Source organism: Colletotrichum karsti, assembly GCF_011947395.1.
Source record: "Colletotrichum karsti strain CkLH20 chromosome Unknown Scaffold4, whole genome shotgun sequence".
In the NCBI taxonomy this organism is placed as follows: Eukaryota; Fungi; Ascomycota; class Sordariomycetes; order Glomerellales; family Glomerellaceae; genus Colletotrichum; species Colletotrichum karsti.
In genome coordinates, this window is record NW_024065904.1 from 930,943 (window position 1) to 956,015 (window position 25,073).

Genomic DNA, 25,073 nt, shown 5'->3' on the forward strand with positions numbered 1-25,073 from the left:
ATGTCTCACGACCAACACCACGACCCTCCACGAGGCGCACCGCACCCACCAGACGAAGAATATGGGCCGTATCCGACTTCGACATATCCCAACTACAGCAGCTCGCGAGCCTACCCAGCACCGGTCCGCGCAGCGGCCGTAGCCTCCATAGAGCAGGCTACCGCTGCCATGCCGGCCACAACGATCACACTCTTCGAAAGATGGGCAGCCGGCGCCTCCGACTCGCAGTTCAACGCCCTTGCTGGCGCAGTGGGAGGATTCACTTCAGGCGTCGTAACCTGCCCACTCGATGTCATCAAGACCAAGCTGCAAGCCCAGGGCGGCTTCAACCCTGTCACCAAGGGCAGGCACGTCGGACACCCCAAGCTGTACAACGGTCTGCTTGGCACGGCCGGTGTTATTTGGAAGGAAGAAGGTATCCGCGGCATGTATAGGGGACTCGGTCCGATAGTGCTGGGATATCTGCCCACCTGGGCTGTTTGGTTTACCGTCTATAACAAGAGCAAGGATTGGATGAAGCAGCGTCATGGTAAGACCAGAGAAGAAACAAGAGTGGGGGGAGTTTCAAGGAGACAACTCGGCTGACAATCGTGACAGAAAATGCCGTCTTCATCAACTTTTGGTCATCCATCATAGCCGGTGCTAGCAGTACCATTGTCACGAACCCCATCTGGGTTATCAAAACTCGCCTGATGTCGCAGAGCGTCGCGCATGATCCAGGCAAGCACTACACGCAGTTCCCGAAGTCGTCTAACACACCGACTTCGAGACCGACGTTGCACAGCAACTGGCACTATAACTCGACGGTGGATGCGGCGCGCAAGATGTACACCTCGGAAGGCGTGCTGTCTTTTTATTCGGGCCTCACACCAGCACTGCTAGGCCTGACCCACGTGGCTGTTCAGTTCCCTGCGTACGAGTACCTTAAGACCAAGTTCACCGGCCAAGGCATGGGCGAGCCCAAGCACGACGATGGGCAGCAGTCAGAGTGGGTAGGGATCCTGGGCGCTTCGATATTGTCGAAGATCATGGCGAGCAGCGCGACGTACCCGCACGAGGTTATCCGGACGAGGCTGCAGACGCAGAGAAGACCGGTCGCTGGAGCAGAGTACCTACAGGGCTTGGGCATCAAGGTCCCTGCTTCGATGCTGGGAGACGAAGCCCAGAAGCAACAGCCGATATCACCAAAGTATCGCGGCGTGGTTAGCACCTTCCGGACGATTCTCAAAGAGGAAGGATGGAGGGCATTCTACGCTGGTATGGGCACTAACATGATGCGAGCGGTGCCGGCCGCGACGGTGACGATGTTGACGTACGAGTTCGTGATGAAGCAATTGAATCACGCCAGGGATGAGGGCAGGAGAAAGCAAGAGAGGGACCGCGATCCATGATTCTCGTTATGGATTTCAAGTCATATTTTCAGCGAAGTCGATCGCGTGTCGACACACAAACGACGAACTTGCTAAGAAGAGAGGACAGGATGGCAGAGACAAATTAACAAGATAACCATGTGCGGTATAGCAAGTGGAGGAGAGAAGAAAAGAGCTGTTGAGATTAGGAAACGGGGATGGGATTTTTCCAGATACCCTTAACTTTGGTCGTCAGGTTATAGACAAACTCGATTCAGGTCACGAAATGGCACACACACCGCGGCTCTCCTCTCGCAAGGAGACGCCGAACACCTTCCATCTTTCTCGCACTTTATCCAGCATTCAAGCACCACAAACCCACAACGGAGAGCGCTTTCATTTTCTACAACGTCTACTACGATGGCCAAACGATGCATGGCAAAACGGATCGTATTTCTCGGGGCGGCAAATCTCTTTGTAGCATAAACATGTTCGGGCGCGGAGTATCTAGGGGGGAACACACAAACACCAGCGAAAATACAACGCAAAGTTTTTTCTCAGTATCATTGCGATGGCGCTCGCAGAGGTGATTAGCGGCGCGTGTGAGGAGGGGGTATAGTACACAACAGTACGAATTACATGAATGAGCCGGCGTTTTTCAGCTCGGCTCTGTCCGCGGCCTTTTCGCGTCTCTGGTACGTGTCCCAACGGCTTTCCTCAAGTGACGGGACAACATGCCGGTACTCCTGACTGCGACGCGCTCATGCAGAGGAGTTTGAGTCTGGAGGCGTGGGTCTGCCGCCGCCGCTGTTGATGTGGCCCTGGTGCTGGCCGTGTCCTTGGCCGTATCTCTAGGGATGTGGTCAGCTTGAGTAAGGTACAGAATGAAGAAAATGGCATTGGGGTTTTGAAGTGTGAAGCGGGATGGTTGAGGCGGACGTACGGCTTGGTCGCGCGCGGAGCGGATCGACGAGCGGGTATATCTGTCATAAAGTTAGCTACTACCCCCCGGGCCCGTGAGTGCCATGCGATCTCCGACGAAGCTGGACAAGTGAGGTCGGGACCTACGCGAAGAGGAGGCAGGCCATGGTGAAGGCCGCCAAGGGGGCGGTTATCGTCTGGCAATTGAACGTTAGCATCTGTGACAAACACATGATGATGGTAGTGACGGGACTTACCTTTGGCGTCAGGTTTCCTTTGCGCATCGTGAATGTGTGCTTCTCGCCCGCTCACTTCATTCTCCTGTTGTTGGTGGGTGGGTGGGTGTAAGTGAGTGAGCTGTGCGGATGAGCTGATTTGAGGTGGGACTTGGGAGTTGTAGTGGCGGCGGCGGGCGGCGTGGGGAGCGAGGTTATGTGGGTATCGGGGTTGCCTGCTGGATATCTCTCATGCGTACGCAGAGTCCAGGGAGTTGGGATGTTTTGTCTCTGAGTGAGGTGGTAGGGAATCGGGATGATGACACGATTATAGAGATATGGGTTTGGTTTTTGGATGTTTTGAGTCGTGACCCAGGTTCCGTTTGTGGGAGTTGTCGAGTGTGATGGTTCTTGATGGTGTGAAGTTCAGGATTGGCGTTGAGCACTTACACGAGTGGTTACTCTGAAGTTCATTCACCACATCGTCTAGTTTACTGCAGGTTATCCTGGTGGGAAGATCACTCAGGCACTTTTATATAATGTAGAGGCAGTCCAACACGCATCTACATCAGTCAATCAGAACTGGGTTATCAATGTCTAAGTTAGCGCCTGATTTCGTAGTTGAGATGCCGCTTCACTCGTGAGGGCGCACGGCCCCACGCCGCCAAATATCACAACTTACCACCAAAAATCTTCAGCAAACTCTCTCAAACTTCACGCCCACGCCAAAAATCACCAAAACACAAAAAGTCACTGCGACAAACGGCAAAAACGTATTGATGAGAGTGGGATTCGAACCCACGCCAATTTCTTGACTAGCACCTGAAGCTAGCGCCTTAGACCGCTCGGCCATCTCACCTGGCTGTTGTTGCAAGGTTCGTCGCTAATCGGACCTATATAGTGCTCCACCTTGCGGACCGGAGGAAAGATCGCGAACGGGGACCAAAGAGGTTCTCGAGGACCCCTGTGGCTCCGTTCGTCGCTGCTATCTGAGACTCGCCGTGAAGTCTTGCATCAACGTCTTGGATGGACACTATAATGCTACATGCTTCGTCGCCCGCATCGTTCGGCACAATGCTAATCGTCGCAGTAATACGACGGTGTTCAGATATCTGAAGTGTGCGCGAAGCTGGTCTCGCGGGCGTCGCAACACCTTCCGCGGGTTCAGGAAACACTGCCTGATCCGCGGATGCGATCGATAGCTGCCTCGACCGTGTCATTTTGGACAGCATGGCCATGGGCAAGCGACTCCGTAGTGTCGAGGACTGGTCCCAGTCACCCAGCTGGGCCCAGAAGGCCTTCCCTATCGGATCTTGGTAGTCGCTCAGCAGCATAGCCCAGCGTTCGGGGGATTTGGATTGCGCTCTCGAAATCAGTGACACGAGCAGCAGCTTCGCCGTCGAGGTGTGATGGGGCAGCGTGATTTGAACGAGGTAGGGAGAGGATGGGAACTGTGCGCCGTCTTTGTCCAGAAACACACCGTGTAGGCCATCCCATAGAGTGTCTGGTATCGCCGTCAAGGTCGGGTCGGGATTCTGTTGGCCTCCGAGGTTGCTGTCCAGTCGAACGAATACGGCGCGCTTGAATCTGGCATCCTGGAGCTTGTTCGAACCCACCAAACCAATATGTCGTAGAAGCTTTAATGGTTTGGCCTTCTTATCGTATGACCAGTCGTTGTCTCCCCATCGCTCGACGAGCATCCATGGTTTGTGACGTATGTAACCAGATGGTACTTTGGACAGGCCCATGCATATCCAAGTCCGCGTAGGCGGCGTTCCATGCTTTTGCCTGCAACAAAGAGACAGCACATATTCGCTGTGGTCGGCGGTTTCTGTCTCGTGAGAGGCGAACTGTCGAGCGTGTAATTCGGCCGAAAGTTGCAAGTAAGATTTTCGCACAAGAATTTCGGCATCGCTAATGAGCTGCTGAGTACTGATTATCTCGAGGTTCGAGCAGACGACGAACTGGTCTGGAGATGTTGCGAGCACGCCGCTGTACAGCTGAAGCCGCTCGGGGTCCGTGGTGTCTGACGTCCAAGCTAGGAGCGATAGATCGTTCGTTTCTTGAAGAATCTCTGACTGCAACCGAGCAAAGGCGTTGGTGCCTTCCCCATAAAGCAATGGCATATTGATCTCGAAAAGCCCAAGTAGGCAGTATGCCGAGTCTTCAAGGCGGGTTGTCTGTCGTTTCGCAGCCCACGACATGCGAGTCCCGACGGGGATCTCAGCCAAAGAGACCTTGTTGCTTAACACGGCACGATCGATGCCCGTTATCCAGGTTAACTGTCTGGCCAGGGTTTGCTTATTTCCTAGCAGCTTCCAAGAAGAGTTGTAAAAAGTAACCATCTTGGGTGCAATAAGCTCCTGGAGAGTCCAGCCGCGGGTGAACCACCGGCAGGCCTTCAAGTTCTCATAAAAAGTATATGAGTGGGCAGTGTCGTGCATGTCGGCGAGATAGACAAAGCAGATTCTCGAGGACTGGTACCATTGGAACATGGAGTTGATAGCCTCGGAGAGTTCGGCACTCGACGTCTTGTCGATGCAGCAGGTGTCGACCCATGCATAGTGTAGGCCTAGGAGACTGGCCAGTCGGCACGTCTCAAAAATCTTGCGAAATCCTTCCCTCTTTTTGCTCCAAACGGCCTCATCGGAATTTTTGAATTCCTGAAAGGAAACTTCCTCAGTGCCCCAGGTGTGGGAGAGCACGGCATATGGAACGTCGGGGTTGAAGTGCTCCTCCAGCTTGAGAGTATTGACGTTGATGAGCCACATGAGTGCCGTGATCTTGAGACGCAGAACGGGTAGAAGATGATGGTGTCAAATGAGACACAGAGCACAGAAAGTGGGCCCGCCTTCCGTTGCTCGACGACTGATGCCGAATACGTGTAGGAAGAAGACGATGAGTGGGAGGGGAGGGGATAGGATCGTGATAGCCCTACATCGTTTTCGAGTTGAGAACGGAATGTGGAAACCAACATTGGAAAGACGGCTGGCGAATAGCAATCATACCTAAGGTAGTAAGCAGGTATTAGCTGGGTCGTCTTGTAATGTTCTAGTGTAGAGGAAGGTGCATGAGGATGGAGGCAGCAGACCCACGAAGCGATGCAGGTCAGTAGGGCATAAGCACAGCCTGCCTCTGGATGACCGTAGTAGGAGGCATCTTGGACAACTTCGCGATGAGAAAATCCTGTTCATATCCACTTGGTAAAGACAATATATCAACATGATCTCGATGGTTATCCATGACGGAGACGACACAAACCAAACTGACGAGAGGTGTAGGTACTTATGGTAAGTACCTCAAGCCCAGCCAGCTGGTGTTCCCGTTCCCCCACACAAGCCCGCCTGTGACGGCGCCAGAACGTGCGCTCGAGGGAACGCACGGCCACTGCCCAAAAGCTTAGGCCGGGGTGTACCGCAGTAATAGCAGGGAGAAGAAGGAGCGTTGAGAAGTCGGCGGCAGGGAAACAGCCGAAGGCACGAAAACGAAAGCACGAACCACTTGCTTGCACCTGGACTTGGGGTTTCCACCATTTTCCCCGTCTGCCATTGCCGTTTCTCAGACACGCAGATTCCAGGAAGAAGCAACCACTTCACAGCAACACCTCTCTCTGACTTTGCCCAGCCAGCCAGTCAGCCAATAGAATCCACACAATCACCCACCGGCTACAACTTGTTGATCTTTCCGAGCCGCGCGCAGCACCTACGGTACGATGGGATGTACATAATATTACCTTACTTTCCAGACCATCTTGAGCTTAATAATTCCACCAGAAAAAGTCCGAGCTTCAGGTGGAACGGCAACTAAGGCACGATGTCGATGTACCCGCCCGTGGTCTGGGTGCCCGCACCGCACCGCGCGCAAACTGCTGCACCAGAAGCACCAAGCACCAAGCACCAAGCACCAGCAGCAGCACCGGCACCAGCACCTCATCCGCACCGCTGTGCATCTGCATCGCATCAGCCCCCTGGTCCCGGCTGAAGCTCTCCCCATCGCGTCTTGTGATTGGCTCCTCCCGAGGACGTCCTCTTCAACCTCCTGTTTACCTCTCAACTTCCCTCTACTCCCGTAACCCCCTCCCATTTCGTTGCAATTTCACCAGAGTTGTCCATCGCATCTGGGTCGCATCATCAGCGCATCACAAACCCCCGAGTCGCACATCACGAGCGATTCTCCGTGTATCCTTGCGGCAAGCATCCGCCCATCCCATATCATCTGTAGAACAGACGCAAGACGCAATGCCCGTCGAGCTCCGCAAGCGCAAGGCCCCCGAGCCCGCTCCGGCTCCTGCCCCCAAGAAGGCCTCATCCAAGGTCGCGAAGGCCGCTGGCAAGGTCAAGGAGGCTGTCAAGGGAAAGCCCGCCAAGCCTGCCGCCGAAGAGCCCGAGAAGCCCGCCGAGAAGCCCGTCGCTGCCAATGGCTCCGACAAGAAGGTCAAGGCGACCAAGGGCGAGACAATCAACCTCGACGGCTTCGGCGGCGAGATCGAGGACAACGACGGCGAAAAGACTACTCTGAAGGAGCTCGTCGACAAGAGCAAGGCCGGAGTTGTCCTCTTTACCTACCCCAAGGCCTCGACCCCCGGCTGTGAGTATCCGACACTTGATGTCTGCTCGGTACTACCGCATTGGGCCCGATCAACGTGCTAATACAGACGTAATATTCAGGCACTACGCAAGCCTGTCTCTTCAGGGACTCCTACGAGCCGCTCACCAAGACGGGCCTGGCCATCTACGGCCTGTCCACGGACTCGCCCAAGGCCAATACCACTTTCAAGACGAAGCAGAAGCTGCCTTACCCGTTGCTCTGCGACCCCAAGGCCACCCTCATCGGAGCCATTGGCTTCAAGAAGCACCCCAAGGGCACCCAACGTGGTGTCTTCGTCGTCGACAAGTCCGGTAAGGTCCTCGCCGCTGAGCCCGGTGGCCCGGCTGCCACCGTCGAAGTCGTCAAGGCGCTCGTCGAGGAGGGCGGCGCCGATGCTGAGCCTGCTGCCGAGACCGCTGCCGCCGATGCTAAGGAGGAGCCGGCCAACGGAGATGCCAAGGACGACGAGAAGGAGGATGCCGCTGATGAGGCCGAGAAGAAGGATGAGAAGAAGGACGAGTAATTATAGGACTGCACTGTAAGTATAATCTTGTGCTGGGAAATCGGGCTTTTCAGCCGAAAAGACGGGGAATGGATATGGGACGATATTTTGTGTGTTTTTGCAAGGTAGTTGGGAATTGATTTGACTGGCGTTGGTCTTGTGCCTTTCCAAATGCACCTTGTCCGCTTCGCCTCAGCCTCAGTATCGCCATCAAGGTTTGGCGATGCACGCCGAACGCCAAAAATGCCATTGAACCACCCCCGGAAATTCCAGCGTTGCAGTTTCGCAGAAGAGGTGAAGTGGATACTGCTCTGAAAGTCGGGTTGCAAATTGAAGCACGGCTATTGCTTCGACCGGCTAAACCCCGGCTACCCGGCCCTGCCAGAAACTGGAGCCCGCTCTCGACTCGGGTGCCGGATCACATCCAACATTCAAGCTCGCCCATCAACGACCGACCGAAAACTCCCCTCCCCTCTCACCCCACGACGTCGCCAATATGGCCTCCAAGGCAGTTGCGAAGGCTGCGACAGCTGCGGCAGGCGGAGTTGTGGAGATCTCCAAGGTACGACCACCCACGCGGCCTCAATTGGCCATCTAGCGACGAAGCTACGCAAACCACCATCCTCCACATCGCCAACCCTCCTCCTCCTCTCCCGACAGACGACGCAATTGGCGCTCCCCGTAACCACGATCCAGTAGCTGACATCACCGTCCCCTCGCAGAAACACACCCTCCAGTCCACCGGCATCTGGGAACGCATCCGCCGCTCCCTCTCCATCGACCCCAACCGCTCCACCGGCGTGCCCTTGAACCCGACCTTCCGCAACCCGGCGCCCGGCGCCCGCGACCCCCTCACCTACGACGACCCCGTCACCGTCCCCGCGGGCGACATCGCCGACAACCCGTACTGGAAGCGCGACGCCCGCCGCAACTACCCGGCCCTGAGCGTCGTCAACCAGGCCGACGTCGTCAGCCTGCTGTCCGTCGGCTCCGCCGCGAACCCCCGCGTCGAGCTCATCGGCGAGGCCGGCGAGAAGGCCCTCGTCGCCGCACAGGCGGAGGCCAAGGCCTCGGGCCTGGCGCCCTACCTCGAGAAGAACGCCGCCCGGGCCGTCGAGGCGAGCAAGGAGACGCTCTTCACCAACGGGCTTCCCCCCACGCCCAGCGGACACGACTTGAAGAGCGGGAAGTGGGATGTGCACAAGTACAAGGTCAACGAGGACCAGTCTTACGGCGACGGGTGAGTTTTTCTTGTCTCTGTGGGTGACGTGTGGGTGCGTGTGTGGTTTGCTAACGGAGTGGATAGTTACCCCTGCAGGACGTTCTCTTGAGCGGTTTGGGACGATGGTTTTCTGTATGAGGGGCGGCTGTAGATATGAAGAACACTAGATTTCATTAAACGTTTTCTCAAGCTTCCAAGTCCGTTCAAGAGCTTCTCGCAGCCTCGCAGTGCTACTTCATTTGGGTATCTCAGCACCCTCTAACCATCCCATGCAACCAAAGAGCCCATGCATTCAACAAACGCCGCCCATGCCATAACCAGAAAACGCCTTTCAAACCTCCTTCGCCTCCGCCTTGGCCCCCTCAGCCGCCTCCTTGGAAGTAGACGTCTCCCCCGTCATCCTCTCCACGATCTTGACCTTGCCCTGGGCCCTCTTGAACCTGTCGTCAAAGTCGTTGACCGCGTCGTCGTTGTTCTCCTTGGCCAGCGTGTCGGGCTCGACGAGCGCGAAAGCCGCGGTGACGTTCTTCTCGAGCCTGGCGTTGGGCGCGAGGGGCGGCAGGGAGCACGTCTTGAGCTGCTGCTGGTCTGCGGGTACGGCATTGGTCTTTTGCGGGAGCGAGAGCCTGTTGGCCCAGACGACGGCGCGGCCGTGGACGCGGCCGCTCTCGAGGAACTTCTCGTAGCCCTTGGCGAGGCCGACGGAGCGGCCCTCGATCTTGCCGGCGAGGATGCCGTCTTCGGTGCCCTGGCGGTAGCCCTCGGTGAAGAATTGCTCCTCGAGGTTGAGGACGTCGTCGAAGGGGTCCGAGTCCATGACTGTTTTGTTTTGGATTTATGAGTAGAAGGTTGTTGAGAACAAGATTTGAGGAGAGATATTGTGAGTTATGTTGTGCTGAATGTTGCTGTGCTGAGGCCGAATGGTGGTGAAGTTGATGGAGGGGCGATTTCAAATGTTAGCGGGGCAAATTTTGAGTGAGTTTGACTCAGCGACTTTTTTTGCCCGTCAGTTTTTCAACTTCACCACACCACAGCATGGACTACACAAAACGTCGATTACCCCCAAATCATTGGAGAATCTCATTGGTTATGCTGCAGATCGCTCCATGAATAGATTGTCCTCGTTCTGGTGTCGAGAGTCGAGTTCTGCGCTTCCCACACCAAGCAGTACTTTGGTGAAGCCACGGCTGGGATCAACACCCTACTTCAGTTGCAACCAGAACCTCGAGTTCATGAAGTCATTAAGCGCTTTCCGATGAGAAACAACTCTTTTCACGATATGCTGGTTCTGTTCCTCAAATGAGAAGTCTGGAGAACAACTCTGACTGTACAAAGTTGTCACGTTCAGGGTCGTCAGCAACCGCAATGGCTCTACATGTTGGGCCAGTAGGACGGCTTCGTTATGGAACGACATGCAAGGCGATCGGAAGAGGGATTACATGCAGAAGATCAAGGCAACAGCCGCAGCCAAGTGGTTGAACACGTGAGCGGCTGTGTTGAGCCAATGGACTTCACGGTCGAAGCGCCAGCCTGATTTCGACAGATATGAGCACGAATAGGCTGACGTCGATGAAATCTTCACCTTTCTACATCATCACCCCAGCACCTGCGCCAGAAGTATCTGACCGCAACGAACACTCGCCAATCCAAACATGGCTCGCCGACCCTCTCGGCGCGAGGATTTTGAAATCGCCATCGTCTGTACCCTGCCCCTCGAGTTCGACGCCGTCGCTCTTACATTCGACGAGATATGGGATGAGAAAAACTGGAGAAAGCCCCAGGAGACAACAACACTTACACTCTCGGTCGCATTGGAAAGCACAATGCTATTCTACTTCGCCTCAAAAGCTTAAATCATTACGACAAATCAAACGCAGCAAAAGGCTTGCTCCTGAGTTTCACCAGAATCAATTTCATCGTTCTGACTGGCATTTGTGGTGGACTGCCAAGAGCTGGCACTGATTCTGAAATTCTACTCGGGGATGTGATCATCAGCAAGGATGTTGCGATGCTCGATTTTGCCGGGCTTTTCTCAGCACTTCTTGCTGAAAATGTCCATTGGAAGCCAAATCGGAAAATTCGTTCTGCTCTAGCGACTCTGGAAACACATCATGGTCGCAGAAGCCTGCAGCAACGAGCCGGTCAGATCCTACATCAGGTTCAACTTGAGGCTCGCCAAAGAGATCAAACCCTTAGCAGGCCTCCATCACAAGAGGATCGTCTTTTCGAGTCCGAATACCTTCACATACATCGGGATGCCCATGACTGCACTTGCAGCACAAACCACACCTGCGAAGAGGCAAGAAGGGCCTCATGCGATGAGCTCCACTGTGAACCAGCCCGTCTAGTGCCAAGAAAACGCCTGTTAAAAGAGGACCAAAAAGATGTTGTACAAGCATCAGAATTTCAAGTGTTCTGTGGACGTGTGGGATTGTCTGATTTTGTATTCAAGTCAGGCTCGGTACGTGACAAGGCGGCGAAAGAGCATGATCTCATTGCTTTTGATACGATTGAGATGGGGATATTGAACGAGCTTCCTTATGTCCTTGTCAAGGGTGTTTGTGACTACGCCGACGGGCACTGGAATAAGACTTGGCAGCGGTATGCAGCTGCCACTGCGGCTTCAACGACAGCGGCACTGTTGGATCTATTTGTAAAGACGGGAAAACCAACAGCTCTCTCAACAGGTAGGCTTTCTGTAACAATTTTCATCTTCATTCTAATGGTTTTAGAAATGGCCGTTTCGAGCCCAGATCCGGACTTCATGCGTCGGCCTGAAAAGGATGAATCTTTCCCATCCATGCCACACACAGACGATTTCCTGATATCGAATCAGGAAGAAATGGACATGAAGCACGAAATGGATCCCGCCCAGAATGAAGTTATCAATGGGTCTCACAATGGCCTCAAGCTCCTGCCCCGCTCCAAAACGCAGGTCCTTGATCAAGTCAGACGGCTCTTGGGACACGTGCAAGGGCAACAGCAGGTTTCTAAACCGCATTCACAGGTGGCACTTTATGGCGAACCTGATACAGGGTAATGTGCATACTAAGAAGTCCACTTACAGGAACTAACGAGAGATAGGAAAACCGAGATTGCGCGCAACTACGCCGACTGGTTGCAAACTGCATGCCCCGATGTAAAGATATTTTGGGTGTCTGCGAGCGACGATGTGCTGTATAGAAACTCATATCGGTCTATTGCGAAACAATTCGGTATCCCCGGATATGACAATCCGACAGCCGACATCTCTGCGCTCGTGAACTCTTGGCTGGCAACGGAGTTTCGAGAGCCGTGGCTCTTGATCGTTGACGACGTCAACGATACGCAGATGTCATTTCCGGACTCCAACGGATCGATCCTAATCACCACGAGACAGAAGTACATTGCGTCATGGTATGTACCCGGGCGGCAACTTATTGAGGTCACCGAAGTAAGCGAGAGCGAACCGTACAAGATACTCCGCCCGCCACTAAACGTTCCATACTTCGACCGCGATTTCTTGGGAGCCATAGTAGACCGTATGATGCGATCACAACGGATCATCGCCCAGAAAAATGAAGAAACATTGAGACTTTTGAATAAGACTAACCAATCTGCAGAGCCCACAAGCAGTTTTCCTGCTGCGTCACTGGCAAATGCAGGGTCATCTGACATGGAGAGTGACGACAGCTCTGTCACAGATATCGAGGTTTTCGGCGAACAGCCTGCTTCTACAAAGCTATCGTTACCAGGCAACAATATGTACAGCCTCAAACACGCTGTTACAAGGAAGCCCAAAGACAAAGCATGGTGCCGCCACCGACAGCACCGACCAGCCGAATCTGTCTCCCTTGACGGGGATGAAACACAGTCCCTTGTCTCCGACCTTGTCTCCGATATGGACAGCTTCGCTACGGGCAGCCAGATTTTCAGCGAAAACCCGGCTTCTACCAAGCTGTCGTCACAAGACGAGGAGGTGGATATGCTCAAAGAAGCCAATCACGCGAAGCCTAAAGCCGAGAACTTCTACAGTCACCTAGCAGACAACTTTGATGAGAAGGAGGAAATAAAATCCCTTATCTCTGGCTACGAAGACATCCAATCGCAAGATGGATCAAGGTCGGTTCGCTGGGAGGTCCGAGATGCTGCGGTCAGTTATATAGCCGAGATGTTGGCCAACGACCCATTCTTAGAACCATTGTACAAGAACGCGGCACAGCGACTGGAGGGCAAACGCTTTGTCAGGAACCACTGTCGCTTGCTCAAGAGCTACTATCTATCGCTACGTTCTCAGGCCTCGAATCAGAAACAAGGTGTAGCGATCGAGTTCCTCAGACCGCGCGCTCACAGAACGCTCATTTCGATCAAGATTCGGGAGAACATGGAGTTTCAAGATATGAGAAGAAAAGAGGTCCACGTTGAATTACCTCAAGATGAAGGGCGGGACCTGACTCTGGAGCGTTACCTGAGTAACGTGGGAGCTAGCTCGAAAAGTCATACAGACGACACCATGCAAGCGATACGGGAAGCTGATGAAGGGAGAAAAGACAATCGGACGACAGAGGAACAGAGCGAAGATGCAAAGAGCGAAGATGCAAAGAGAGAAGACGCAAAGAGAGAAGACGCAAAGAGAGAAGACGCAAAGAGAGAAGACGCAAAGAGAGAAGACGTAAAGAGCGAAGATATAAAGAGCGAAGAGAGCAAAGATGAATACAGCCAATATGAAGAGGCTGAAGAGCAGAGCGAAGACGGTTGGGAGGGAAAAGAGGAGGGTTACGACACTGGTGCTAGCCTAATCAGTCTGGGAGAGACCAGAAGCTTCTTTGTGTCTGGGCAACCATTAGTCGACTTCAGAGCCAACTTTCAAGACTTCCTCTACCCAAAGTCTGAGGCAGCAGAGGGGACGCAGCCGAAGAAAACGCAGCCGAAACGGTCTCATGTGGTTTCTCGAGGGGCCAGGCTTCTTGCTAGGCTTTTCGACGTGTGGTCACCCCCGAAAGATGGCTGCGAAAGAGTGAGGTACATGTGTGTAAGTGGCTAATTGCCGTAGCTTCAAATCGTATGGTTCAATTACTGACTTTCGACAGGACTGTGGCGACTACACGTTCTTGGATGTTAGAGAGATAAGTCCTGGAGGACTGCAGCGCTTCAGACAGCGACTTGCCAGTCACGGTCTGTCAAACATCATCGCCGCTTCTGCCCCATCAGAGTTCCCGGACGGCCTGTCACCCCCTCCATCGGCATATCTGGGGACCGCTAGAAGCCGCTCCGTCACGTCGCAGAACTCTGGACTAACTTCCTCGCGCAGATCGAGCCTGTCAACGCAGCCAACATCCTTGTCGTGGTCTGAGGACGAGGCACCTCCAGAAGACGAGCAAACGATCCCGCAGTATCTGCTACTGTGTGTTAACCAGAAGAGTCTTCCGGAGCTGATCCACATTAACTGTCGACCTTTCCATAACGACCAGTATCTCTGCCAACAAATCTTGAAAGAATATCAGATAACGAGAGACAAGTCGACCTGGAGACCTTCGCTCCTAGTGCACGCGAAGCTTCTGGCAGTGCTAAGCGGCGTATCGTCGTTTTTGGAAAAGAAGACTCCTCACTGCTTGGAATGGATCTTTCGATTTTCTCGATCTGTATCTGAAATCAGCTTCTTCCAGATGGATACCGGCGATTTCGTCCGGGTGAGTTCCTCTCTATAATTTTGGCGTCTAGAACTTTTTAGTTAACACAACACAAGTTTCAACTTGTCCCAGTCGGGGAACTAACTGTGCCGAATCACTTCAAGTGCGCGGAGTACCCACCAGAGTCTGAAGTGAAGGCGGGAAACTACGAATACGAGCCCGTACCGATGATTGACGTTGCCATTGCTTCGATTCCGCTGTGGCACCTTACACGACCAGTTCAACACAGCGATATGTACTGGATCAAAACATTCCCAAAGAAGATGCGGTATCCGTTGCGCCGTGAACCGGGCGTGTACGGGAAACCTATTATCGGCTGGGGTATACGAGTCAATGAGGCTTTTCACTGGAAGCATTTTCTTTTTCTTATCCTGGCGGTATCGATCGGCATCAGCATTATTGTGGCCATCTATGTCGGAGTTACGTCGGATGCTTCGTCTGCTTTTGGGTTGGGGGCGTTTTTGGCGGCGCTTGTTGCGATTTATATACCCCATCAGTATTTCGCGTGGAAAGAGAAGCTCAATTAGTTCTGTTAGTCGATTTCATAGGAGCTGGGTACAACCGGAGCAATGTTAGTTCGCATCTCAAGGCAACATCTGGGCTTGGAGAGAGCATCTGGATGGTAAGATGAAATGTCTAATTGGGAATCAATTCTAAGTCTATTTCGTAACCGCAAAAACCCGCGCCCCTTCATATATCATCACTCACCCCATCTACTGCATGCCGAAGAACATGCCGCCGTTGGCACACACAACCTGGCCGGTACACCACGCCGACTCCGCGGAGACAAGCATGCCCACAATACCAGCAATCTCGCCAACATACGCAGGACGACCACCAGCCTCCTCGGCCTCGGCCACAAGCTCGTCCGAGTCAATACCCTTCCTCGCGCGCATCAGCGGCGCGTGCTCGATGAAGCCCTTGATGAAGCGCTTGAACTCGGGCGTGTTACCCGCGTACATCTCCGTCAGGACGGGTCCCGGGTTGACGGCGTTGACGGTGGCGTTCTCGCTGAGCTCGCGGGCCCAGGTGCGGGTCATGGCTTCGAGCGCGGCCTTGGTGCCGCCGTAGACGCTCTGCTCGGGGAAGCCGGCCGAGGAGGAGACGGAGGACATGTTGACAATGCGGCCGCTGCGGTCCTGCGGGAGGTAGGGCTGGAGGGCCTGGACGAGGAGGAGGGGCCCGAGGACGTTGACGCGGTAGGAGACGTCGAACTGGTCGACGGTGATGGAGGGGAGCAGGTTGTTCTGGGCGACGCCGGCGTTGTTGATGAGGATGTCGACTTGGAACTTGCCGTCCTTTTGGAAGTGGGCTTTGGACGTCTCGACGAGGGAGCGGGGGCCGGTGGGGGTTCCCATGTCGGCCTGGACGGCGAGGACCTGGATGTTGTGCTTGGTCTGGAGCTCGCTGGCTATTTGTTCGGCGGGGGCCTTGGAGGAGGCGGATGTGTAGCCCAAGATGAGGTTGCAGCCCTTGGAGGCGAGGTTTTCGGCAATGGCGACGCCGATGCCTGAGTTTTGTTAGTCGGGACTTCCAAGAGTCGGCGGTGATGAGGGAGTACTCACCTCGAGAGGCGCCGGTGACGATGCCGAGCTTTCCTTCCAGGGAACGAGACATTGCTATAATATTGGACGGGTATTTCCTTCAAGTATTTCGTAAGATCAATGGATCACCAAATGATTGCAATATGAGAGAAGAGAAGAAGAAGAGAAACGGAGAAGGATGGTTAGCAGATCACGACACAAGCGGACGGGGACGACAGGGTAGCTCTTATAGCAACGCCAAAGCCCCAGCTTACCCAGCCCAAGAACTGGAACCCTGGGAAAACACAATCTCCTAAATCGGCAATGCTAGCAGTTCTCGTGACTTGCTTGGCCTGGAGGTGAACAGAGCTGACCGCCCAATGGAACGCGTCGTCGTGGCAGGAAAGATCCTGGTGCGGCGTGTCCCTCGAGACAAGCTCCTGCGCGGGAAGCTACCCCGCTGTCGCAAAAAGCTGGCCCTAGCCCGGCGCCCGGGGATCGTGACGGGGGGAAGTGCTGGAGCTTGCCCCGCGGCGCGGTGGGCCAGAACCCGCTAGGACGGCGCTGCGATGGGAGGACCCCCACGTCATTCTCCCGCGCCAATCCTGTGCCAGGGCTTGATGCGCTGAGAGGCTCTGTACGACCAGCACAGAGGGCTGAGGAGGATCGTGAGAGGGCAGGATATGGAACGGTGAGACATTCATTGACATGTAACTCATCATGAATACGAATGAGGAGTTTGATGGCTCGCACGGCTTAGAGCATGTTCACTCATTGGTTTGGGTGAGCGATGCCGTCTCTCCTTTCACCATAGAAAGCAATTCACTGCTTTTCTATGTTTACGAATAAGCTTAGAATATTGAGAAGTGTTTGAGTGCCTAAGAAAAGTTGCAATTGCAACCGTTGTAAAGCCTCAATTGCCAATGCTGAAGCTCACAATCGGCGCTAAAAATTGCCGGAACAGTAGACACCGAGACAAGATAAGCGGTAAAGCTTATACAAGTCTAGAATATCCACGACGATAAACGGACCGAAATTGAGACAACTGCAAGTAACGGAGTCAGTTGAACATAAAAAGTTACCTTCACCAAAGGGCGCTCAATCGCAATTGGCGGGGTACTGAGCGACACTCGGAGCCTGGGCTGGATGTAGTGGGGTCGCCAGCAGCAGCAGCAGCCAAACGACACTGGACCAGGGTCATTCTAAAAGTTCACCTCCTCACCACCACCAATTCCCAATCCACACACCACACCACGCGCAACCCATCCCACCTCAGCCTCGCGCGCAAACAGCTAACCACACACCGGACCACGATAAGTCCAAGTTAGCCACACACGAACCTCCGTCACCGCGTCGAACCTTTCTCCCCCTCCGAACCGCCCGAGAGCGAAGAAAAAAAAAAAACCGCCCACCATGGATATCCGCCTCCTCAAGTCCTCTGACCTCCCCCTCATACAACACGCCAACCTCGAGAACCTGCCCGAGAACTACTTCCTCAAGTACTACCTCTACCACGCCCTCTCGTGGCCCCAGCTCAGCTATGTCGCCGTCGACGTCTCCCGCCCCAAGCGCACCCCCTACGACTACCCCAAGATCGTCGGCTACGTCCTGGCCAAGATGGAGGAGGAGCCCACCGACGGCATCGCCCACGGCCACATCACCTCCCTGAGTGTCATGCGCACCCACCGCCGCCTGGGTATCGCCGAGAAGCTGATGCGTCAAAGTCGTACGTCTCCTTCCGGTCCCTCCTCCACACCCACCATCCCACCTCCTCTCTCGAACAATATTCGCTGACAGCACCATTGCAGAACTCGCCATGGTCGAGACCTTCGGCGCCCAATACGTCTCCCTCCACGTCCGCGTCTCCAACAACGCCGCCATCCACCTCTACCGCGACACCCTCGGCTTCAAGAACGAAAAGGTCGAGAACAAGTACTACGCCGACGGCGAGGACGCCTACTGCATGAAGCTCGACCTGAGCTACATCCGCGAGCAGATCCAGGACGAGCGCGACCGCGAACGCGAGGCCGACGGCGAGGCGGGCGCCGCCGCCTCCGAGGCTGCCGCCGACGAGGGCGAGGCTGTCGGCGACGTCGGCCGCGACCCCAACGCCGACAAGGACAAGAAGCGCAAGGTCAAGGTCGGCCGCGGGCTCGGCGTCGGCGAGCTCGTCGAGAAGAACGAGAGCAGCAAGAACTAGGGGTACTGCTTGTTCCGGAGATTCTCTGATGCGCGGCACCGCCAGGAGGCTGCAGATGAAAAGTAGACGGGGACGGGGAGGATGTCATGCGCTCTTGGAAGCGTGCCCTCATCGGGCTGCGAGAGCTCGGTATTTTTGACAGCTGTCAGCTGGTATTGGTCCAATGGCAGTTGTCTGCCGTACGAAGTGTCGAAAAAAGTCGAAGGAGCAACCAAAAGTGACTCGAAAAGAGGGCTACGGAGGCGCGAGGTCGGACGTCCTCACTTGGTGCCATGGATTTGACGATTACGATAGGATACGGCGCATCATAGCACGGCGACCAAAAAAAGAAATAGACGAGGCACGGTGATTTCAAAACCCATGGAAGTAATCCTTCTCTCCCATCTACTCTTGTACATTATTCATACGTAAGCCACCTAACTTACGGCCTGGCTGAGCGTTCTGTGCATCACCACCCCCCGTTGGCCTTCCTTTCCTCCTCCGCCACAAGCTCCCTGGCATACTCGGCGTCCGCCTCGACTCTGAGCTTCTCCACGTTCCTGGATATCTCGTCAATCTCCTCAACAAGCCGCTGCGCAGCCTGCTCGCCGCTCGAGCTCTCGCCCCTGGCCCAGCGGCCCCATCCACGACCGCCGCCGCATCTCCCTCTACCCCTACCGGAGGTGTTTTCCAGCTCTTCCGTCGTCTGAGCGAGACGAACCTTATCTAGCTCTTCTACCTTTTGCGCAATGTCCTTTTCCATCTCTTTTATAGCCGTGTTGAGTGATTCAGATGAAGGCGTACGTGGCGAGGCGGGGGACGTCGGGTCGACACCTCGTTCGCCGGCAGGCCACGCACCAGGGAAACCACCATGGAAGGGTTCTCCACGACCCTGACCGGTCCATCCCCGTCCAAAGCCGCCCGCCCAGGGATGAGCTCCCGGGAATCCTCCGCTGAAGCCCCTTCCGCCACCCGGAGCGCCCCAGTTGAAGCTGTTCGGGCCGTTCATGTTCGGGACGGGCGGGACGTTGTGGATATGGGGAATGGGAGGCGTGTGCATCACCGGCGGTTGAGGAGGCGTGATGTGCGGCGGCCCCGGAGGCGTGTGAAACACGGGAGGCGGAGGTACATGAGGATGTACCCCCGGAGGCGGGAACGGCGGGGGCGCGCCCCAGGTCGTGACCTGTTGGTGATGATGACCGCCTCTGCCGCCGCCGCCACTCCGTCTGCCCTCTCTCCTCTGCTCCCTGTGTTCTCTCCTCTGTTCTCTGCGCTCCCTTTTCTGCTCTCTGCGTTCCCTCTTCTCCTCGCGCCTCTTCGCGCGCCGCTCACGACGCTTCTCCTTGCGAACGGAGCGCTGTTGGCGTTTGAGTTTGCGCCAGTCTTGCATGAGGGCTTTGATCTCCGCCTTGAGAGCTTTCTCGTCGATCGGAGGCGCGGCTGAAGATGAAGAAGAAGCGGCAGTTGGGTCTCGCGCTTGTTCCCGGGCGGCTGATTTCGCGGAACGGATTTCAGAACGCAGTTGAGCGACGTCGGCTTTGGTGACTGGCTGGTCTGGATGCGAGAGCCAGCCTATCACGCGCTGTTTGTATACTGGTAGCTGTGTCGGGTACAGGTCTTCGTAGTCGGGCAGGGAGCCGATAGAGGACGTTGAATCGCTGGAGTCGGTCGACGAGGCGGAGGACGAGGAGGATGAGGATGAGGAGCGGTGGTCGGAGGGGTATCTCCCGTGCGGGCGGCCGCGACCGCGACCACGACCGCGATCGTGGCCATGAGCCCCGCCTCGGTGACCGTGGAAGAGAGGATGGTCTGGCGGAGGTCCCAGTGGTGGAGCATGCGGTACCGGTGGAAACGGTCCGGGCCCGGGTCCGAATATTGGTACGGGGCCCGGGGGTGGATGCCACGGCTGACCTGCGTAAGGTTGTCCGCGGGGCGTAGCGACGTTGCTATCGTTGCTGCTGTTCCCGAACCTGACGCCTCTCTCGTCCACGATGAAGTTACCCATCCTGACGCCATTGACATCGGCCACGAATCGGTCACCGATCGAGATGCCGTCCTCGTCGATCCTGATCCCGGCGAAATTCCAGCCTCGCGATGCGGAGGGCGGAGGCTGCGGCACAGGTCCCTGATGGGGATGTGCAGAGAACGGCGTTGGACCTCCCGGCCCAGCTGAGGCGGGACTCTCGACGTTCCGATCGAAAGATTGATCCCACGCGCCGGGCATCCGCAGTTGCTCTACCTCGGGGGCGAGTTTGACGAGCATACCCCGCGGGCGGAAGAAGCCCTCGTTCCATTGTGCGACGACGCCTTCCGCGTCTTCTCTCCTCAGACCTCCCCCTCCACTCGCAGCGGCCGCGCTGGGGTCGGTTTCCGGGTCGGTGCGGATCTGGTCTAGTTGTGCGGACGCATGGCTGCTGCTGTTCGTCGTACTCTGCCCGCTGACGCTGTTCCCGCTGGAGGCTGCGGCGGCCGCAGCGAGGGCTTCCTCTTCGGCCTGCAGCTTGCGGTTGATGACGGCTTCGTTGCGGGCGGCAGCGTGGTGGGGAATCAGGACATTGATGAAGGTCGCCCAGTCCTGCTGGGTGACATCGCGTGCGGCCCAGGTTGGGGTGTAAGGGACGTCATTTGGCGTGGTGGCAGATGTGACGGCGATTGTATGGACGAGTTGTTCGCGCGGGGAGAGGGTTGATGGCGGAGGGCGGGACTCGAAATAGGCAGCTGCAAAGTCCGCGTACGCCGTAGGAACTGTAGACGGTGCGTTGTTTGCAATGCTGGCGCTGGAGGTCGAGTCGTGGTGAGCGTGTGGTTGAGTGCTGCCGGTGGTGCGGGGCGTCAGCGGCGGGGTGTAGATGACTTCGCTGTGAGACGAAGCGTGAGACGAGACTCTGGATGCGGCATCGTCGGATGGGACGCGTGGTGAGTTCGACGCGTTGTTGGAGGAGCTGGCAGTGCGACCAGCGGTTGAGTAAATGTCGGTCTCGGAGTAGGGCGGAGGTGGGACGTCGTCGATGTCCGGGTCTGCTTGTCGCATGGCCATTCGCGATGACGTTTTGGTGGTGGTGGTGGGGTTGTAATTGCTGTGATGAGAGCTTGGTGAAGCTATGACTCGCAGATGGGACGGAATTTCGCCTGGTGATTATCGGTCTGATTGTCAGTAGTCAGTGCAAAAAGATTGAATGAAAAGATGGTGAAAAATCGGCGAGGGCTGGTAGGACAAGAAAAGATCAAGAAATCACCGGCACATCGGCAAGGTGGTGGGATCATATGGCATTTTTGACGAGCTGGGCTGGCTGGGCTATGGCTATGGGCTAAACTCCGTTGACTCAATCCTCCACGTCGTCCTGCTTCCAATATTCGTCCATCCCAAGCCCCCCCATGCTTTCCCGCTCGGCCTAGCGAACCTTACTGGACAAGGACATCATAGCAGCTGCCTTTCAGGTCCCCCCGTTCGCGTAGCCTTACGACGTCCAACGAATTCTCAAACCGCGAACCACCGTTCATCACTGACAACCAGTGAAGGAGGGGACCCCGCCTCTCGGGAGCCAAAGCGGCGCGGCCGAGCCCATGCCAGGTAAAGATAAGCATCAAGCTTGGTTATGGGACACCCCTGCCCTTGACAGGCGCAGCTGTACCTTATTCCCAGTAAAAACTACCTTGCGAAGAGGACGCGTTGTTCGCAAAAAAGCCAGAAGAAGATGTCACCGCCCAATTGTGTTTTCACCTCGAAGCCCCAGTTTCGAGAAGCCTCGCTGCATGCTGCTGACGCGGCCCCCCTGCGGACGGGAAAGGCAGCAGCCCATCCTTCCAAGCCCACTCACTCGGTATGACTGAACAGCCAAAGTGGCCTTGCACACAACGATCAAGCCCCAAACCCCAGCCAATGCCCCTCCTCTCCAGTGGGTCTTCCACGCCGTTGGAACGCCGACCTTTTAACTGTAATGCTCCGACCCAACGCCGTGCTGCCGAACCAACCGGCCCTAGCCCTAGAACGGCCAGAGGGCTACCATACGCAGCAGTGATATGCCCAAACCGATGATTAGCGTATTGTACAGAGCCAGGTTATGCATGCCACGCCTGTTCATGTTGATGACTGGTCAGGTTCCCAAAAGTTTCTTCGGTTTCGTCTTTGGGCCACGAATCACTACCAGGGCCGCGGACACCGCTGTCGCGTCCCGGCAGGATTAGGTGCAAGGCGTTCTTGCGATTACGGGCGTGTCCGATATCATCGGTCAGCCTCAGTGCTCCAGAGATGGAAGTCGACATCTTCCGGCTTGTAATGATCTGCGATGATAGTAGACAGATGGTTACGAGAGTGCGCACCACTGTGGGGATGGTTAGCTGTTTTGCTTCACGCAAGAGCTTGGCTGTCACTTACAGATTGGTGATGTAGGTGTCGAGCAGCTCCGGAGGCACGAACTCGCTGACAGCGCTCCGTACATCGACACCATTCACCATGGCACCGTCCGCGAAGCTCACACGGTTCATGGAGCTGCCCCATTCCACAAGGCTCTCCTCGTCGAAGTAGCTCTCTGGGCAAAGCTTGTAGACACCACTGAGGATAATAACAGGGTTGCCCTGCTCCCTGGCCGCACGCGCGATGACGCCGGCTCCCGCGTCGGTAAGGATGCCTCCGTTTGCCAGGACAGCTCTGGCGCCCAGAATGACTTTGTTGATACGTGGCATGTAGGCCATCATACCGTCGTTCTGAATGCTGATCGAGCTGATGCCTGCCGCACTAAGCTTCTTCCTGAATGATGCGTATGGAACCTCCTTGGAGTCGCGGGCCGGCTCGGACGCAATGAAGACGGTGAACTTTCTTCTGGTGGCGGCGCGCAAGACGAACTTCTGAACGGTAGCCGAGGGCTGATGGACGAGAACGTAGTCTCCGGGGTGGATCTGGACATCAGCGGCCGCGGCAATCTGGTCATCGACTTGGCTGATCTCGTCCTTGAGCTCCTCAATACCCTCGATGACCTCTGACCTGAGAGCGTGAACCTTAGTCGACAGCCCACGCAGAGGGGTCGAAGCGCCGGAGTCCTTGCCAAAAGGCGAACCAGCCATGATTGCGCTGGCATCCGCTGGCGGAGAGGCTTCGAGCAGCGAGAATAGAGACTTGGAGACGTGGAAGGAGCTTGTAGCCGTGAGAGCACCGGGACGGACCGGTCTCGGGCCGCTTGAGATGTAGTCAGACCCTGCATCCTGCTTTGTATAAGTGGAGGGAGGCCACTGGTGCTCGAGTTTGGAGGGATCAGGAACAGCTGTCGTCGGAGTAGTTCCCGCATCGGTAGCCGTCTCGCTTGCGTCTTCGTTTCTGTCCTCGGCCGCCTCATCTCGGATAAGACCTAATACTCGTCTTACAATGTTACCGACCACAAGCTCTTTGGGCTGGGCGGCGATGAGGCGCAATCCGATCTGCTGGACCTTTTCCAGAAGCTGGTCGACGTCGGACCATTTTGACTTTGCGACGACTTGGAGGAGAATATGCGCGGTCGCGACGGCGCAGAGCTCGGAGCCCTGGATCTGTCTTCGCTTCAAGAGACTGCATTCCGAGGGTTAGCCGACGATGGTAAGGCTGGACGAGTATGGTGACGTACGAAATGAGACTGTCAATTGAAGCTTCCAAAGGCTTGCCCTTGAACGATTTGAGATACCGCTCGAGGTCCCCCGCGTTGGGCTTCACGGTAGCCATTTTCGGTATGTGGAAGTCGGGTGGTGGAAAGGGCCGAGGACGGGGAGGAATCGCGGGGCTGTCGCGAGATGCGAGATGGCTAGGGTAGTCCGCCGGAGAGCCGAAGTCGCAGAAGATTGCTCAGAAGGGCGGAAGAAATCTTTGAAATGTTTCAGGGCGCGCAGTACACAAGTCAATGGCCGGTTATCTGGCTTGGCTCAGGTTGGGTGGTGAATTGGAAATTGTGCGCAAACGACTGTGACTCAACATTGAAGCTCGAAAGAGAGGTACAATGGAGACTATCCCTGTCGCACCAAAAAATTCGAGGGGCATCAGCAGCTCCAGTAAATTTGGGCGGCCCTTGGGGCAGCTGGTGTCAGTGGGCGACTCTGACTGGTCGCGCATATGTCGGCCCGACGCAGCCCGTGCTGAGGCCCCGAAGGATTTCCAATCACACCTTCTTGAACCCTCTCCACTGAGAGCAGCCCCTCCATCACTGCAAAATGACGTTGGGGTTTGAAGCAAGCTGCCAGTGATCCTGCCAGTGATGCGTTAGGGTGTTGGCTTGTCCATTTAGATGGCCGATAAATGTCGTCTTTCCGGGGCCAAAAAGGTGCATCCAGAGCAAATCAGACGTAAGTTGAGATACTATGAACATGGAAGATCTCAATTACCGCATAGCTAGAAGCCGTTTAATAGTATGTAGGCGTCCTGGCCATTGGCCATTGATGAATTGAGAAAAAGTAAGAAATCTTACAAACTGTCCATGTTCATGGTATTGAAGTTCCTCCGCGACTCTTCATGACAGCTACCATAGCAAATGTCAGGAATGCTTCTTGAGAGCCAGTTTTAACTAATGAGTTGAGGATGTGTTTAGTCAGAGACCCTTGTGATAAATCCGATTTAAAAACCCTGAGCTGAGGACTCGTGCGACCCAACGAATGACTGAACGGCAAAGGAACACGGATACGAGGCGTGGATCGATACTGCAACTCGATTCTGCGGTTCCCGATTCATACCCTGCTTCTTTTCAATCAAACACCTCAACGACAATGTCAAAAGTGGAGTTTGCTCTTCACATGAAAGAGCACATGTCGACCAGAATTGCTCGGGAATCGGCTGATGGATATGTGCAATCAGATCAGAGACGGTCGCCGAGAACCCTTGAAATTTTATCGAGGGCCAACTCAAAGAAGAAGCCCTGCCCGAGACCTGTACCAACCACTGCCGCAGAAGTG

General features: G+C 55.5%; 11 protein-coding genes across 11 annotated transcripts; 5 read left to right on the forward strand and 6 right to left on the reverse strand.

The window, feature by feature from the left end:
• On the forward strand, positions 1 to 1,391 carry CkaCkLH20_01806 (uncharacterized protein; the record flags this gene model as incomplete). Its single annotated transcript, XM_038884525.1, has 2 exons — positions 1 to 529; positions 598 to 1,391. The coding sequence occupies 2 exons, from the start codon at positions 1 to 3 to the stop codon at positions 1,389 to 1,391; spliced, it is 1,323 nt and encodes a 440-aa protein (XP_038750225.1).
• Positions 1,392 to 2,110: 719 nt separating this feature from the next.
• Positions 2,111 to 2,554, reverse strand: CkaCkLH20_01807 (uncharacterized protein; the record flags this gene model as incomplete). The annotated part of the gene is made up of 4 exons (XM_038884526.1): positions 2,111 to 2,200; positions 2,293 to 2,332; positions 2,418 to 2,467; positions 2,528 to 2,554. The coding sequence occupies 4 exons, from the start codon at positions 2,552 to 2,554 to the stop codon at positions 2,111 to 2,113; spliced, it is 207 nt and encodes a 68-aa protein (XP_038750226.1).
• Positions 2,555 to 3,378: 824 nt separating this feature from the next.
• On the reverse strand, positions 3,379 to 5,256 carry CkaCkLH20_01808 (HET domain-containing protein; the record flags this gene model as incomplete). The annotated part of the gene is made up of 1 exon (XM_038884527.1): positions 3,379 to 5,256. The coding sequence occupies one exon, from the start codon at positions 5,254 to 5,256 to the stop codon at positions 3,379 to 3,381; it is 1,878 nt and encodes a 625-aa protein (XP_038750227.1).
• A 1,467-nt stretch (positions 5,257 to 6,723) lies between these two features.
• CkaCkLH20_01809 (disrupter of telomere silencing protein) lies at positions 6,724 to 7,595 on the forward strand (the record flags this gene model as incomplete). The annotated part of the gene is made up of 2 exons (XM_038884528.1): positions 6,724 to 7,072; positions 7,153 to 7,595. 2 exons carry the CDS (start codon positions 6,724 to 6,726, stop codon positions 7,593 to 7,595), a joined length of 792 nt encoding a protein of 263 aa, XP_038750228.1.
• Positions 7,596 to 8,070: 475 nt separating this feature from the next.
• CkaCkLH20_01810 (nadh-ubiquinone oxidoreductase kda subunit) lies at positions 8,071 to 8,818 on the forward strand (the record flags this gene model as incomplete). The annotated part of the gene is made up of 2 exons (XM_038884529.1): positions 8,071 to 8,136; positions 8,297 to 8,818. 2 exons carry the CDS (start codon positions 8,071 to 8,073, stop codon positions 8,816 to 8,818), a joined length of 588 nt encoding a protein of 195 aa, XP_038750229.1.
• Positions 8,819 to 9,127: 309 nt separating this feature from the next.
• CkaCkLH20_01811 (duf1715 domain-containing protein) lies at positions 9,128 to 9,613 on the reverse strand (the record flags this gene model as incomplete). Its single annotated transcript, XM_038884530.1, has 1 exon — positions 9,128 to 9,613. One exon carries the CDS (start codon positions 9,611 to 9,613, stop codon positions 9,128 to 9,130), a length of 486 nt encoding a protein of 161 aa, XP_038750230.1.
• A 2,025-nt stretch (positions 9,614 to 11,638) lies between these two features.
• On the forward strand, positions 11,639 to 14,992 carry CkaCkLH20_01812 (uncharacterized protein; the record flags this gene model as incomplete). The annotated part of the gene is made up of 5 exons (XM_038884531.1): positions 11,639 to 11,832; positions 11,881 to 12,317; positions 12,399 to 13,807; positions 13,866 to 14,465; positions 14,522 to 14,992. 5 exons carry the CDS (start codon positions 11,639 to 11,641, stop codon positions 14,990 to 14,992), a joined length of 3,111 nt encoding a protein of 1,036 aa, XP_038750231.1.
• A 186-nt stretch (positions 14,993 to 15,178) lies between these two features.
• CkaCkLH20_01813 (3-oxoacyl-(acyl-carrier-protein) reductase) lies at positions 15,179 to 16,082 on the reverse strand (the record flags this gene model as incomplete). Its single annotated transcript, XM_038884532.1, has 2 exons — positions 15,179 to 15,975; positions 16,031 to 16,082. The coding sequence occupies 2 exons, from the start codon at positions 16,080 to 16,082 to the stop codon at positions 15,179 to 15,181; spliced, it is 849 nt and encodes a 282-aa protein (XP_038750232.1).
• A 1,319-nt stretch (positions 16,083 to 17,401) lies between these two features.
• On the forward strand, positions 17,402 to 18,188 carry CkaCkLH20_01814 (n-acetyltransferase complex ard1 subunit; the record flags this gene model as incomplete). Its single annotated transcript, XM_038884533.1, has 2 exons — positions 17,402 to 17,714; positions 17,797 to 18,188. The coding sequence occupies 2 exons, from the start codon at positions 17,402 to 17,404 to the stop codon at positions 18,186 to 18,188; spliced, it is 705 nt and encodes a 234-aa protein (XP_038750233.1).
• A 448-nt stretch (positions 18,189 to 18,636) lies between these two features.
• CkaCkLH20_01815 (uncharacterized protein) lies at positions 18,637 to 21,204 on the reverse strand (the record flags this gene model as incomplete). The annotated part of the gene is made up of 1 exon (XM_038884534.1): positions 18,637 to 21,204. The coding sequence occupies one exon, from the start codon at positions 21,202 to 21,204 to the stop codon at positions 18,637 to 18,639; it is 2,568 nt and encodes an 855-aa protein (XP_038750234.1).
• Positions 21,205 to 22,389: 1,185 nt separating this feature from the next.
• CkaCkLH20_01816 (translation regulator gcd7) lies at positions 22,390 to 23,856 on the reverse strand (the record flags this gene model as incomplete). Its single annotated transcript, XM_038884535.1, has 3 exons — positions 22,390 to 22,489; positions 22,543 to 23,706; positions 23,762 to 23,856. 3 exons carry the CDS (start codon positions 23,854 to 23,856, stop codon positions 22,390 to 22,392), a joined length of 1,359 nt encoding a protein of 452 aa, XP_038750235.1.
• Positions 23,857 to 25,073: the final 1,217 nt, after the last annotated feature.